The 15612-nt window shown below is 43.1% G+C and overlaps 1 protein-coding gene across 5 annotated transcripts in view; it reads left to right on the forward strand.

Annotated features, from left to right (window-relative positions):
* Lrch3 (leucine rich repeats and calponin homology domain containing 3) overlaps positions 1-11747 on the forward strand; it is a 118930-nt gene extending 107183 nt beyond the window's left edge. For 4 of the 5 annotated variants that reach the window (XM_045147418.1, XM_045147421.1, XM_045147419.1 and 1 more), the window contains one exon: positions 3833-4650. In XM_045147418.1, the coding sequence (XP_045003353.1) occupies positions 3833-4036 (204 nt within the window). In that variant the 3' untranslated portion in view covers positions 4037-4650. Of the gene's footprint in view, positions 1-3832; positions 4651-10012 lie in introns of those variants that run through there. The other variant, XM_045147420.1, reaches the window with a different exon arrangement.
* The last annotated feature ends 3865 nt before the right edge of the window (positions 11748-15612 follow it).

Below are 15612 nucleotides of genomic sequence, written 5' to 3' on the forward strand. Positions count from 1 at the left end.
TTTGCCTTTAAAGCCAAAGGACCCCAGTTCGATTCCCCAGGACCCACGTTAGCCAAAAGCACAAGGGGTGCAAGCATCTGGAGTTTGTTTGCAGTGGCTGGAGGCCCTAGTGCACCCATTCTCCCCTTCTCTCAAATCAATAAAAAAAATTTAAAAATAAATCAAATATACAATTTTTTAATTCTTTTTTTTCAAATATGCAAATTTTAAATAATTCTAAATTTGGTTTTTTGGCTTTTGGCTGACCTGGAACAGGGTGGCCTCAAACAAACGGTGATCCTCCTACCTCTGCCTCCCGAGTGCTGGAATTAAAGGCATGTGCCACCACACCCAGCAATAATTCTAAATTTGTAACTAGTGAAAAGATACTATATTATCTTAAATACCCCCATTAACTGACTTAAGTATAACTACACACAGCAGGATCTATTCTTTTGACACCAGTATTTCTCAGATGAGAATGCTTCAGTTGGGTTCAATTTTTAACACTTCCCCCTCCCCCGCAGGGATAGGGTCTCACTCTAGCCCCAGGTTGACCTGGAACTCACTCTGTAGTCCCAGGCTGGCCTCAGACTCACAATGATCCTTCTATTTCTGCCAACACTTGCTTTAATAATTTTTTTTTTTTAATTGGGCTAGAGAGATGGCTTAATGGTTAAGGCATTTGCCAGCAAAGCCAAAGAACCTGGGTTTGATTCACCAAGACCCACGTAAAGTTCCCCGTGCATAAGGTGGCACATGCATCTGGAGTTTGTTTACAGTGGCTAGAGGCCTTGGCATGCCCATTTTCTCTGTCTCTCAAGTAAATAAATAAAATATATTTTTAAAAAAATATTTATGTATTTATTTGAGAGAGAGAGAGAGAGAGAGGATCGGCTTGCAAGGACTCGACTGCTAAGCTATTCTTCCAGCACACCACTTGATTTTAATATGTTTAAATAATATGCTGATTTTGAAATAACTTTAGACTTCTAAAACTGTTACCAAAATTGGATTGAGTTCCTATGTACACTTCACCCAGTTTCCAGTGTTGCTAACATGTAACATGCCCAAGTACAGAAGTCCTTACCTAGTGTGGTGATCTGTGCCAACAGGCAGTTGCTGAAGAGATGATATTGGAGAGTCACAACTTTGAGGTCAGCTTGGGCCATAATTTGGGGCCTAGAAAGATCTCCCAGTGGGTAAAGTGTTTGTTATGCAAGCATGAAGACATGAATTCAGATCCCAATACCCATGTAAAAGCCAAGCATAGTGGCATGTGCCTGTAATCCCAGTGCTAGGGAGTTGGTAAGCAGGAGGATCCCCAGGACTTGTTGGCTAGTTAGTATAGCTGAATCAGTGAGCTCCAGCTATAGTGAGAGACTCTGTCTCAAAAAAAAGAAAATGGACATTGTGGCACAGGCCTTAATCTGGCCTTTTTTTTTCTTTTAACTGATTCTTTTTTTTTTTTTTTTTTAATATATATTTTATGGGCTGGTGGAATGGCTTAGTAGGCTCCAGGCCTCACAGCTGTAATCTAGGATTGGCCTGCAAAGCCAAAGGGCCCAGGTTCAATTCCCCAGTACCCACGTAAGCCAGATGCACAAGGATGCACATGCATCTGGAGTCCTTTGCAGTGACTGGAGGCCCTGACATGCTCATTCTCTCCCTCTCGCTCTCCCTCTTTCTCTGTCAAATAAGTAAGTAAAAATAAAATATTTTATTTATTTATTTATTTAATTGAGACAGAAAGGGGGAGAGACAGAGTGAGAGAATGGGCACACCAGGACCTCCAGCCACTGCAAAGGAACTCTGGCTGCATGCACCCCCTTGTGCATCTGGCTTACGTGGGTCCTGGAAAATTGAACCAGGATTCTTTGGCTTTGTAGGCAAAGGCCTTGACTGCTAAGCTATCTCTCCAGTCCTTTTTCTTTTTAATTTTTTTTGTTTATTTTTATTTATTTATTTGAGAGCAACAGGTAGGTAGAGAGAAAGAGAGAATGGGTGTTCCAGGGCCTCCAGCCACTGCAAATGAACTACAGGTGCATGTCCCACCTTGCGCATCTGGCTAACGTGGGTCCTGGGGAATTTAGCCTTGAACTGGGGTCCTTAGGCTTCACAGGTAAGCACTTAACTGCTAAGTCATCTCTCCAGCCCTCCCCCCTATTTTTAATGTAAGAGGGAGAGAATTGGCACATCAGGACTTCCAGCCACTACAGACTCCAGTCGCACGCACCTCCTTGTGCCTGTGTGCAACCTTGCGTACTTGTGTCACTGCCTGTCTGGCTTACGTGGGACTTGGAGAGTTGAAATGAGTCCTTAGGCTTTGCAGGCAAGAGCCTTAATCACTAAGCCATCTCTCCACCCTACAATATGTTTTTTTAAGAAATACTCCTATTTATTTATTTGAGAGAGGGGAGGGTAGAGGAAGAGAGAAAATGGGCACACAAGGGCCTCTAGCCAGTGCAAATGAACAGACACATGAGCCACCTTGCATATCTGGCATCATGTGGGAACTAGGGAATTGAGCGCAGGTCCGTAGGCTTGGCAGGCAAGTGCCTTAATTGCTGACCCATCTTTTCATCCACTGAGTCCAACATTTTATGTAATAGAATTCTTTTTTTTTTTTTTTCCTTATAGATGATGGAAAATTTATTCTTTTTTTTTTCTTTTTTGTTTTGTTTTATTTTCTTTTTTTTTTTAATTTTTATTAACATTTTCCATTATTTTAAACTATATCCCATGGTAATTCCCTCCCTCCCCACCCCCACACTTTCCCATTTGAAATTCCATTCTCCATCATATTACCACCCCATTACAATCATTGTAATTACATGTATACAATATCAACCTATTAAGTATCCTCCTCCCTTCCTTTCTCCACCCTTTATGTCTCCTTTTCAACTTACTGGCCTCTGCTACTAAGTATTTTCATTCTCACACAGAAGCCCAGTCATCTGTAGCTAGGATCCACATATGAGAGAGTACATGTGGCGCTTGGTGTAATAGAATTCTTAGATGCTGTGTATTAAAGATTACTTGCAGGTGGTCAAATTCAGTGGGATTTTTGAGTTTTTTATATATTAGTATGTGAAATACTCACTTTGAAAGGCCTCTTTAATGTCCCTCACTGCTCTACATTTGTGTTGTACATAGAAGTGAACTAGACTTGGTTAAGGTGGACTTAATTTGCTTTTTTATTTAGAAAGAGAGAGAGAAGGGAGAGAGAGAGAGAGATGGGCATGCCATGGCCTTTTGCAAAGAAAGTCCAGACAAATGCATCAATTTGTACATGGGCACTGGGGAATCGAACCCAGGCTGTCAGGCTTTGCAAGCACTGATCCATCTCCCCAGCCCTTTGATCTGACTTTTAGAGGAATACAAATCACTGGGTTCATTGACCCCTTAACTGCAGGGCTTTCCTCACTCTGAACCTCCTTGATTAGTCTGGCTTCCCTCCTGAGCCCAGCCCATCTCTGTCCTTGCTGTGTGACCTAGCCTTTCTCCACTGATAGGAGCAATGAGGGTGGAGAGTGGAGATTGCCTCCCCACCCCCAGGCCTCACAGCTATAATCTAGGATCCAGCTGTTTATTGATCCTAACAGTCACACTGGCCACCATCATTGTATTCTGTGTTGCTATTTGGTAATAAAAACCAGTCTTTCTACCTGCATGAGTCTCTGCAATTTTGTTTTTCACTGTTTTCTTTTTTACTGTTCATAATAAAAGTGTATTGGGACTTGTGTCTCTGAATATAACTGAAATGATCATATTGAATTCTATACTCAAATCTGCAGTTCTGATCCACTAACTTTGTTTTTCTGTTTTCCTTTTCTGCTCACACTTTGGACAGGACAATATTTGTTCCCCTTCTGACATCCTTCAGCTAAACCTCAGCGTTAAAAGAACTGTTGAAACACTGCTTTCTCTCGGGGCACATACAGAAGAATCCAGTTTTGTCTGTCTGTCTGTCCAACTTGTGGGTTTCGTGGCATTTTACTGTGCTCTAATGTTAGCTCTCTGCATGCTTTATTACCGGGCCTTCCCCTTCAGTTGAGTGCCTTCCAGTGCTAGCACCTCACTCCTCTGCCTGCTGAAGGAGATTCGTTTCTCATGCAGAATCATATATAAGAGGTTTTTTCCTCCCTCCTGGTCATCAAGCACTAAAATCCTTTCTCACTGCATCCAGAGGAGCAGCCCATCACGTAAGTAAGCAGTAATGATGGCTGCCACAATGGGAGATCCACATTTTCTCTCTGGTTGTTGGTCCATGCCCCTTGTCCTGTGGCCTTGTTTCTCATATAAAGAGTAAAGCATTTCTCTATGAATACAGTCCCCATATGACATAGAGACCTTTCTCTGGTCATTTTCCATACCTCAACATAACTTAAGTTGTGAAGTCGTGAGCTGCTGAACCACTTCAGCAGCTGCTCCTAAGGAGACTATGAGTGCCTTTTCTGGTTTATGGCACTGTGTCATTCACATCTCTCCTCTGAGGTCCTGTGCTTGCCCTTAGTTGGCAGGCAGAGATATATGTAAAGTTTGAATGTGTGGACATTTGGAAGGCATGGGCCATTTAAACTTAGCAATTTTATTTGGTCAGAATTTTCAGTTTAAAAGAGTTTTATAATAAAAAAAAAAAAAAGCAAAGAAAAAAGAAACCAAGTGCCAGTGTGGTGGCGCACACCTTTAATCCCAGCCCTCAGGAGGTAGAGGTAGGAGGATCACTGTGAGTTAGAGGGCAGTCTGGGACTAGAGAATGAGATTCAGGTCAACCTGGACTAGACAGATACCCTACCTTAAAAATACATATATATCAGCCAGGTGTGGTGGCTCACGCCTTTAATCCCAGCACTCAGGAGGCAGAGGTAGGAGGATCACTGTGAATTCGAGGCCACCCTGAGACTCCATAGTGAATTCCAAGTCAGCCTGAGCTAGAGTGAGACCCTACCTCCAAAAACCAGAAAAAGAAAAAGAAAAAAAGATTTTGTAGGTTCCCTATATTGATATTCTGAGCTGGTGTGTCCAATTACGAGAGTGCCCATTAAGCCATGGATCCAGAACTCACCTCTCAGGAGTAGGTAGGTACTTTTCCATGTTTACTATCTTGAACACATTCCCATCTAGAGTCCTATTTAGAATGTAAGATTTTGGCGTTTTTGTAATTTGTAATATATTTGAACCATCCTTATAAGTAAACTTTGGGCTCTTGGGGAAGTAAGATGTGATCAGTAGCAAGTCAAGAATCAAGCTGAAGTCTCTGTTCTATACCTCAGGCAGCGAATGTCATCTCTTCCAGGTTGCTTAGCACGTTGTTTTCTGGATCTTAATACTGAAAACTACATTATAATTGTATTCAGATTCCAGTTCTCATAGTGTTTCTAACCATTCGGGAATCTTCTGAACTCTATTAACAGAACTGCATATAACCTAAGTATAAAGGGAAATTGTGATTGAGTGTAATAACCTGTTGAAGAATTCAGCCCGGGTACCTGATTGTTCTGATTTTACCCTATATTAAATGGGATGGTTATTTAACACATTTAAGGTTTTTCATTGGTTAATAAAAAGATCAGTGTTATACAGTAATGCCTTCCAAAGTTTCATGATTTAGGGTTAGTTTAGTTTAGTTTTGTTTTGTTTTGATTTTTTGAGGTAGGGTCTCATCCTACCTCAGGATGACCTAAAATTCACTACATAGTCTCAGGGTGGCCTTGAACTCACAGCAATACCTCTGCCTCCTAAGTGCTGGAATTAAAGGCACACCCCACCATGCCGAGCTCTAGGTTTTTGTTTGTTTGTTTGTTTAGTTTTTTTAGTTTTTCAAGGCAGGGTCTCACTCCAGGTGGGGCTGACTTGAAATTCACTATGTAGTCTCAGGGTGGCCTCGAACTCATGGTGATCCTCCTACCTCTGCCTCCCGAGTGCTGGGATTAAAGGTGTGCGCCACCACGCTCTAGTTTTAAGATGTCTTAGAGTCAGTGATTATTGTCTGAATTCTGTAGAGATTTGTCCCTTTAAATACACGTGCACACACATGCAGGTGTGGTGATACATGAGGGACTGGAGCAAAGAATTGTTAAGTTTGAGGCCAGCCTGGGCTACACAGTGAGTACAAGGAGAGCCAGGGCTACATAGTAGGTCCCTATTCTTTTTTTCTTTTTTCCAAGGTAGAGTCTCACTCTAGCCCAGGCTGACCTGGAATTCACTATGGAGTCTCAGGGTGGGCTCGAACTCACAGTAGTCATCCTACCTCTGACTCCTGAGTGCTTGAATTAAAGACATGTGCCACCACGCCAGGCTTAAGACCCTATTCTTTAAGTAGAAGAATAAGAAATCCTATACAAGCCCCGTGTCAATAGAGTAGTAGTTATGTGTTCTTAGGAAACACAGGGTTCCCCTGGCCTTGCTGGATAGTAAAGGTGTTTATGGTAAGCATCCCTCTCTGAACACTGAGTGCTTCAGGCCCAGGTGCTGCTAAGGAGACAGCAGGAGATCAGCGCTGGAGAAAATACCTCCCCCTCAAGAGCAAACAGCATGCAGACTCATCTTAAGTATAGTTACTTTTTAGTAAATCAGTAAATCAATTAGTAAATCAAAAAACTGAGAGCTGGGCATGCTGGTCATGACTTTAATCCCAGCACGCAGAGGCTGAGGTAGGAGGATCGCCGTAAGTCGAGGCCAGCCTGAGACTACAGAGTGAATTCCAAGTCAGTCTGGGCTAGAGTGAGACCCTACCTCCCCCTCAGAGAATGACCTTGTTGTATCAAAATAAATATTAAATAAAAAAAGAAAATTAAGCCGGGCATGGTGGCGCAAACCTTTAATCTCAGCGCTCCTGAGGCAGAGGTGGATGGATTGCCATGAGTTCAAGGCCACCCTGAAAAATTTAAAAAAGAAAGAAAGAAAATTAGAAAGCACAAGTAGCAATAACTGCCTCAAAACAAATACTTGCTATTTTTTTTAATTTTTCTTTTATTTATTTATTTAAGAGAAAGAGAGAATGGGTGCACCAGGGCTTCTAGCCATAGTAAATGAACTCCAGACACATGTGCTACCTTGTGCATCTGCTTTACGTGGGTCTTGGGGAATCCAACCCAGGTCCTTCAACTTTGCAGGCAAACACTTTACCTGCGGAGCCATCTCTCTAGCCCCAATACTTGCTACATTTATATTACTAGTATGCAAAACGTCCAAGTAACATGAGTGCCAATGAAAAACCAAGAAAATCCAGTTTGTTCTTGACAAATATGTATAATTTCTCTTTTTTCTTTTCTTTTTTTTTTTTTTTTGAGGTAGGGTCTCACTCTAGCTCAGGCTGATCTGGAACTCACAGTGATCCTCCTACCTCTGCCTCCCAAGTGCTGGGATTAAAGGTGTGAGCCAGCACACTTGGCTTTATAATCTCTTTTTGTATTTTATTTATTTATTTATTCTATTTATTTGCAAGGAGAGAGAGAATGAATGGGTATGCCAGTGCCTCCAGCCACTGCAAACAAATTCCAAACAAATTTTGCATTTGGCTTTATGTGGGTACTGGCGAGTCAAACCCATGTTAGTAGGCTTTACAGGCAAATGCCTTAACTGCTGAGCCATATCTCCAGCCCTGCAATCTCTCTCTCTCTCTTTTTTTTTTTTTTGGTGGCTAGCAGGGGAGGTTCGAGGTAGGGTCTCACAGTAGCTGAGGCTGCCCTCGAATTCACTGTGTAGTCTCAGGGTGGTCTCAAACTCACTGTGATCCTCCTACTTCTGACTCTCAAGTGCTGAGATTAAACGCATGTGCCACCAAGAAAAAAATTATATATATATATATGTGTGTGTGTGTATATATATATAATATATACACATATATATTATTTTTTATTTTTATATATTATTTATTTGACAGAGAGAGGCAGATAAAGAGAGAGTAGGCATGCCAAGGTCTCCAGCCACTGCAAACAAACTTCAGACACTTGTGCCCCCTTGTCAGCTGGCTTATGTGGGTACTGGGGAATTGAACCTGGATCCTTAGGCTTCTCAGACAAGCACCTTCACTGCTAAGCCATCCCTCCAGCCTCCTAATCTCTCTTTTTTTTAAATGTTATTTATTTGTTAGAGACAGAGAGAGAGAGAATGGGCACACCAGGGACCCCAGCCACTGCAAACAAACTTCAGACACTTGTGCCACCTTTTGCTTCTGGCCTACGTGGGTCCAGGAGAATTGAACCTGGGTCCTTAGGCTTCACAGGCAAGCCCCTTAACTGCTAAGCCATCTGTCCAGCCCTCCTTAATCTCTCTCTTTTTAAAAAATCTCTCTTTTTTAATGGAACTAGATTTCTACTTTCTGAGTGTAGTCTCTTTTTTTTAATTTTTTTATTTTTATTTATTTATTTGAGAGCAACAGACAGAGAAAGAAAGAGGTAGAGAGAGAGAGAGAATGGGTGCGCCAGGGCTTCCAGCCACTGCAAACGAACTCTAGACGCATGTGCCCCTTGTGCATCTGGCTAACGTGGGTCCTGGGGAATTGAGCCTTGAACCGGGGTCCTTAGGCTTCACAGGCAAGCGCTTAACTGCTAAGCCATCTCTCCAGCCCTGAGTGCAGTCTCTTTCTACGTAGTCAACACAAAAGCAGTGTGTACCAGGGTATGGTGACTGAAACCCCACTACTAAGGAGGCTGAAGTGGGAAGATCTCAAGTTTTAAGCCAGCCTTGGCTTTATAATAAGTCCATGTCTCAAAAAACCTCAAGGACTAAGGATGTAGCTCACCAATGTTTTCTTTGCTTACCATGCAGAGGTTCTTGGGTTTGATTCCCCAACACCATAAAAGAAAAGCCAGTGATAGCTGGGTGTGTTCATGCAGGCTTGTAATCACAGTGTTTGAGATTAAGCAGAATTGTCTTGAGTTTGAGTCCAGATTTGGATACATAGTAAGTTCATGGTCAGTGTGAGCTACGTAGCAAGACACTATCTCAACTAAAAACAAATTTTAATTTATAAAAAAGGGAAGTCATTAATGAATGTTTATGCTTCTTACAAGATTGAGCAGACAAGTAAACAGGCACAAACAAGATGCATTTAACTTCCTTAAGCAAGCATGTAACACTTGTCACATATTAGTAACTAAATATGACTAGCCAAGCTCACATAATAGTTCTCTAACCTAATTTAATCTATTCGAGAATATAGACCAGGCATGGTAGCATGTGCTTAACCTTTAATCCCAGCACTGGGGAGGCTGAGGTAGGAGGATGGCTGAGTTCAAGGCCAGTCTGGAGCTACAGAGTGAGTTCCAGGCCAGCCCTGGATAGAGTGAAACCCTACCTCAACCGTTATCCATCCTCCCCCCCCCCAAAAAAAATAAAATTCTAGGATATGAAGTACATTTTTTCAATTATAGTTTAATTTTATAATTCCAATTTTCAGTTCAAATTGGGCCTTACATGAGTTTGCCAAGTTAAGGGAAAGTTTGTCAAGCGCATGTAAGTCTCAGGAGCCCATCACCCACTTAGCTTGCTCTTGTGTGTGGTCCTCGGCGTGTCTGAGAACTCACTTTGCAGAATCAGAGTTGTCACGTAGGTCGCGGGCTTCCCCTTTCATGTCGTATTCTTGTGGTCTGTAATTTCCAGAATGCATTCTCCTAAGGTGTTCTCTCTTTAGACTTGCGCCATCTGGTAACTTGGCACTGTTTTGGTTTTGTCTGTCTGTCTGTTGTTTTTATTTCCCACCTGCTTGTTCTGTCTGCATCTTTTATTATTAGGTATTGTCACTGCACAGAATTCTGTCTCCTCTGTTGTATGTGTAAATATGTGCTATGTGTCAATTTTCCAATTTTCACTGATCTGTATGTACTTTTAAATTGTGTCAATAAAGCAACAGTGGGTGTCAGACACCATGTTTGCCTAGTTGGGTGACAGGTCACATCCTCAGGCACTGACTTCGCGTCCCACTGGGCTGTTGGAAGGAGAGAGGGCACACTTAGGTCCCTTTCAGTTCTGTGATGTTCATCCTGTTTTCTCTTGTTTGTTTTCATGTTACATTGTCCCATTTCAGGAGCAATTATGTTTGCCTCTCCACATTTTAGAAGAGAAAGGGTTGAGCCAAGTTGCTGTGACAGTCCAGGCTCTCCTGGAACTTGCCCCACCCAAGCAGCAGCAGCAGCAGCAGCAGCTCTCTGCTGTTTAAGGACTCCCCGGCGCGGTGCGGAGCGGGGCCTCGGCCTGGCCCGAGCGAGGAGCGGACACGGTGATTGCTGCGACCAGCCGTCTACTTAACAAAGCTCCCGTGTGTTCTTAGAGGAAACTGTCTCCATGATTCCTACTGGGAATGTTTTGCTTCATTTCTCCATTTTAGGGGAGGTTAAACCCATTTCCTCTGAAAAAAAAGAAACTTTTTTTTTTTTTTTTCTAAATGAAGACACAGTTTTCTCAAGTGAAATGTCTCTTTACTGAGAACCTGACACCGAAGCCTGGGCTGCCTGTGCTTCCCAAGCGAGCAGGCTTGCCTCGCACGCATAGGTCTGCTTCCCAGGTGAGTGCTTAGCTCCTGGAAGGCACAGCCAAGCTGTTACCTGCACCGGTCCCCGAGACAGCTGAGGCTCACTGGCTTCTCCCGGCGGTGCTCTGGAGACCCAGCTTTGCAGACAGGAGGTCTGCGGTGAGGCCTAGGGATCTGCATTTTCAACAAGACATCACAGGGGTTTTCAGGTAGTGGAGAGCAATTCCAGGACAGATAGCTGCATGGTTCGGGGTAGTACTCGCTGCACTTTCAACCACATTTCAAATCAAAGACGATGTGATGACCCGGGCTCTTCTGTTAAAGACAGAACAGAAGTACCATGGAAGGTGGGGAACACCATCCAATACCGCCGTGTCTGCGGCAGCGCCCTCGGCCTCTCCAGCTCCGCACACCATCTCCTCGTGGAGGATGCTCTGCTCAGCATCCTGCTGTTAGCAGGCGCTCTGCCCGTCGGGGGTAGATGTGTATCAGCCCCCACGCTGCAGCAGGGTATCTGGACCTGTGGCACCTTTGGGACATACCCAGCTCCCCAGCTAGTGGGACCGTGAAAATGAAGCAGAGGGGCTATATGCACCAGCCGTGGTTCTGCTGTGTCCTTCATCTAACAGCCAGCGTCCTGCCTCCACCTCGCCCTCGTCCAGACCCACCGCTAGTGCCTTGTGTTCCCACCCGCGGAGGATAAGGAAGGGCCAGAGGCTCACGGCCTTACTCAAGTTGGAACCACATAGCTTTTTCATCCCCTGCATTTTGCATCATTTTTGTTAGTGATATCTTTCCTGTTCACAGCCTTTGTAAACCAGTAAAGATGCTTGTTATATGGGGTTTTTTTTTTTCCCCCTTCTGTAATTGGTAACTTTTGGATTTTTTTCACTGATGCATGCATTTGAGCATAGTATTTTCCCTATGTGGTATGTCAGAACAGCTTTGGACAAAATCATTTTGAGTATCTGGTCAAAATACTGTTTTCTTCTTGTTCATGCAGAGGTCGTGTGTATGAGAACATTACTTCTTTGGCCATGTTTAGAATAATACGACATAAGCCAGGCATGATAGCACATGTCTGCAACCCCAGCACTTGGAAGGCTGAGGCAGAAGGATCTTGAATTCCAGGTCAGATGGGACTGTGTAATAAGACTGTCTTAGCCAGCGTGGTGACACACACCTTTAATCCCAGCACTTGGAGGCAGAGGTAGGAAGATTACTGTGAGTTCCACGCCAGCCTGGGACTACAGAAGGAATTCTAGGTCAGCCTGGGATACAGTGAGACCATGCCTTGGATGGGGAGAAATAAAAAAGATTCTGTCTGAAAAATAAGTAAATGAAGCCAGGCATGGTGGCACACACCTTTAATAACCCAGCACTCGGGAGGGAGAGGTAGAAGGATCGCCTTGAGTTCGAGGCCACCCTGAGACTACGTAGTGAATTCCAGGTCATCCTTGGCTAGAGCAAGACCCTACCTCAAAAAACCTAAAATAAATAAATGAGTAAACATTACAAACCATCTGATGACATCAAAATTAAAGAGAGACCAAATGAGGGGGAGAGGATGTGATGGAGGCTATTTTTGTGAGCGGAAAACGGGGGAAAGGAGGGAATTAGGGCTTATTGTCTGTAATTATGGAAGCAGTCAAAATTTTTCAAAAAATAAAATATCTGAGCTCAAAGACCAATCCTCCAGGATCATCAGAATAAAAGTAAAATGTTTTTAGAAGTGATAAGAGCCAGACATTTTGTTTGCAATTCCATATAGACCCACCACCATATAACTTGTTTAGAACGTAACTACATTTCTGAACTATAGGTATTTTTCTTTCTAGTCAAAACTTAATTAAAATACCTAAGTTGCAGATTTTATGGTGATGTGGAAAAAATAAGTCTAAAACATTTTATAATGCTGTCTATAACTAACGTTTTCATAGAATCAAATGGAAATTTCAGTGTTTCAGTTTCATGTGTAATATGAAACCTTAATGTATTTTATCAAACTAATTTAAATTGGTTTTTAAAAATCTGTACATTCTGAGGCCGGGCATGGTGGCACACACCTCTAATCCCAGCACTTGGGAGGCAGAGGTAGGAGGATTGCTTTGAGTTCTAGGCTACCCTGAGATGAGATAGTGAATTCCAGGTCAGCCTGAGCTAGCAAAACCCTACCTCTGGGGGTGGGGGGAACTTGTACATTCTGACAATAAGGAAAAATATCAAGTATGTTGAAGTTTTGTCTGTGTCAACATGCAAAACTAAATCAAAGTATTTGTTGGAGTATTTTTGTAACCAGTATTTCACACATTTAAAACTGGAAAGGACAATTTAATATTACTATTTAGCCGTGCTAGACTCCAATATAAAATGAAGATGGCCTCATCACGTATCTCCTACCTGAAACAGTGATCGTGCCAGCACTGAAAGTGTGAAATGAAGTGCCCACCTGGTATGGCCTCTGCCCACCTACCGAGATTTTCTATCAGCAGTTTCCATGCTTCCCATGGCATGTCTGCTTAGCCCTCCAAATCAGTATTCTCCTGTAATAAGCAGGTCTGGGAACAACTCATGGGAAGAGGGGCCTTTGATCCTGGCTAGAACACAGACTAGGAAAAAAGGGAGATCACTTTCCCAAGTAGTGTTTTCAATGCACCCTTGCCACACGTCAAGGAGTCTATAATTTCTTTAGCGTTCTGCAGTCAGCAGTGACTAGTGAAAGTGTGCCTATGTTGGTGACGGATGAGTTTTGGAGAACAAAGTACTTAAGTGGTGATAGAAATGAAGGAAAATTGGTTATTTAGAAGTTTTTATGTAGCATTGCAGTAAGATTGTTTATAACAGACTTCATTTTATTTCTAAAAATGTTATAAACATGTAACTAGTGAAAGATTTTATAAAGCACTGTCTTATATTTGTATGTCTGTAAATATATTACATAAGTTCTAAGTACAAATATGTCCATATCATGTATTTTATTTTAAGTTACCTGTATGCCACATTACATTAAAATAAAAACCAATACTTCAGTAACATGTAATAAACTTTTTTTATTAAGAACATACTTAATATGGATACATCATGTGTTGATCCCATCTTTTCCCTCTTCCCTGCCCCCATTCCACTGGGGTCCTCCACAGAAGAGTCACGGGTATTCCCTATGGGGTTGTAGGTTATGTGTTGTGAGAGGAGCAGTCGGTTATTTGGGGTTGGGGGTCAGTGCCTCTGGGTATGATGTCCCAAACTATGGCTTTTAAAAATCTTACCACCTCCTCTTCTACAAAATTCCCTGAGCCATGGTGGGTGAGTTTTAAGTCTACTTCAGTGGTGAGCTCTTAGGAGTCTCTGGATCTCTGCTTTGGCATGTGGTGAGTGCCCTCAGGGTCTGTCTCCTCCTTGGCGCTGCTTGGCAGGCTCACCATGGAGGCAGCACTCTTGCTCATCTCCCCACTTCCTCTGTAGTTTAGCCTGGGCCTTCGCTGAAGTGTGAGGAGTGGTTTATCTCCTCAGATCTCCAATGGAGAAGGAAGTCAGCATAGGTTAAATGGGATAAGCGTTATTGATTTAGGAAGAATTTGATGGATATAGCCCCTATTTTAGACAAAAATCTAGTGGGAGCTTGTCATTAGAGAGTGTAGTCACTGTCACCATAGGATTCTGACCTGGTTCCTAATTCCAGATATGGGTTCCTTTATACTGAACAGATCTCTTAGCCAATCAGAAAGCTATTGGGCTGGGTGTGGTGATGCACACCTTTAATCCCAGCACTAGGGAGGCAGAGAACTACATATGAGTTCCAGGTCAGCCCAGGCTACAGTGAGACCCTGCCTTGGGGGGGGGGGGGAGAGAAAGATGCTTGGTGGGCTGGAGAGATGGCGTAGAGGTTAAGGCATTGCCTGTGAAGCCTAAGGACCCATATTCTACTCACCAGATCCCACATAAGCCAGACATACAAAGAAGAGGCAAGTGCAAGGTTGCACATGCCCACTAGGTACACAGAGTTCGACTTCAGTGGCTGAGGCCCTGGTGTGCCAATTCTGTCTTCGCTCAGAAAAAAAAATAAGTAATGATAAAAGGGCTGGAGAGATGGCTTAGTGGTGAAGGCGTTTGCCTACAAAGCCTAAGGATCTAGGTTTGATTCTCCAGGTCCCACGTTAGCCAGATGCACATTGTGGCACATGCATCTGGATTTCATTTACAGTGGCTAGAGGCCCTGGCATGCTCATTCATTCTCTCTCTGTCTAATAAATAAAACAATAAAAAATATTTGAAAAAAAAGAAAGTTATTGGTTACCCACCAAGGCTGCATGCCACCATTGTTCTGGTGTGTACAACTTGTCAGGTTGGTTGTCTGAGTAGCTTGGACCCCTGCTTGCTCACACCGTTGGCCACCTGCCCCCAGTAGCTTTTGTTTCCAGCATAGACAGGCTGTCTGGAGACTGGCTCTCTTCCGGATTCCAGCCAGTGTCTTGGTGTTTTGTCTGACAGCAGCATATGGTGCCTTCAGCAGTATGTAATAAGCTTTTGAAAATGTCAAGCCCAAAGCATGGTTTCCTTGGCAAAGGTGAACCAAGGTAAGGTACTTAATTCACTGAAAGAACACCCATAGAAACTAAGCATATTAGGCTGGACAGATGGGTTAGGGGCTAATGCGCTTGCTTGCAAAGCCTTAAGGACCCAGGTTTGATTCCCCAGGACCCATAAGTGGCATGTGCATCTAGAGTTCATTTACAGTGGCTGGAAGACCTGGCGTGCCGATTCTCTATCTGCCTGCCTCTCTCTCTCTCTCTCTCTCTCTCAAATAAATGCATATTTTTTGTTTTTCGAGGTAGGGTCTCACTCTAGTTCAGGCTAACCTGGAATTCACTATGTAGTCTCAGGGTGGTCTCGAACTCAAAGCGATCCTCCTACCTCTGCCTCCCAAGTGCTGGGATTAAAGGTGTGCACCACCAAGCCCATCTCAAATAAATACATTTTAAAGAAAGAAACTAAGCTTATTAAAATATGCCTTTAAGGTTTATGTGCTTTTTTTTTTCTTTTTGCTTTTTCAAGGTAGAGTCTTGCTCTAGTCCAGGCAGACCTAAAGTTCACTATGTAGTCTCAGGATGGTCTCAACCTCATGGCAATCCTCCTACCTCTGCTTCCCAAGTGTTGGA

This window comes from Jaculus jaculus, chromosome 4 (genome assembly GCF_020740685.1).
Source record: "Jaculus jaculus isolate mJacJac1 chromosome 4, mJacJac1.mat.Y.cur, whole genome shotgun sequence".
Classification (NCBI taxonomy): domain Eukaryota; kingdom Metazoa; phylum Chordata; class Mammalia; order Rodentia; family Dipodidae; genus Jaculus; species Jaculus jaculus.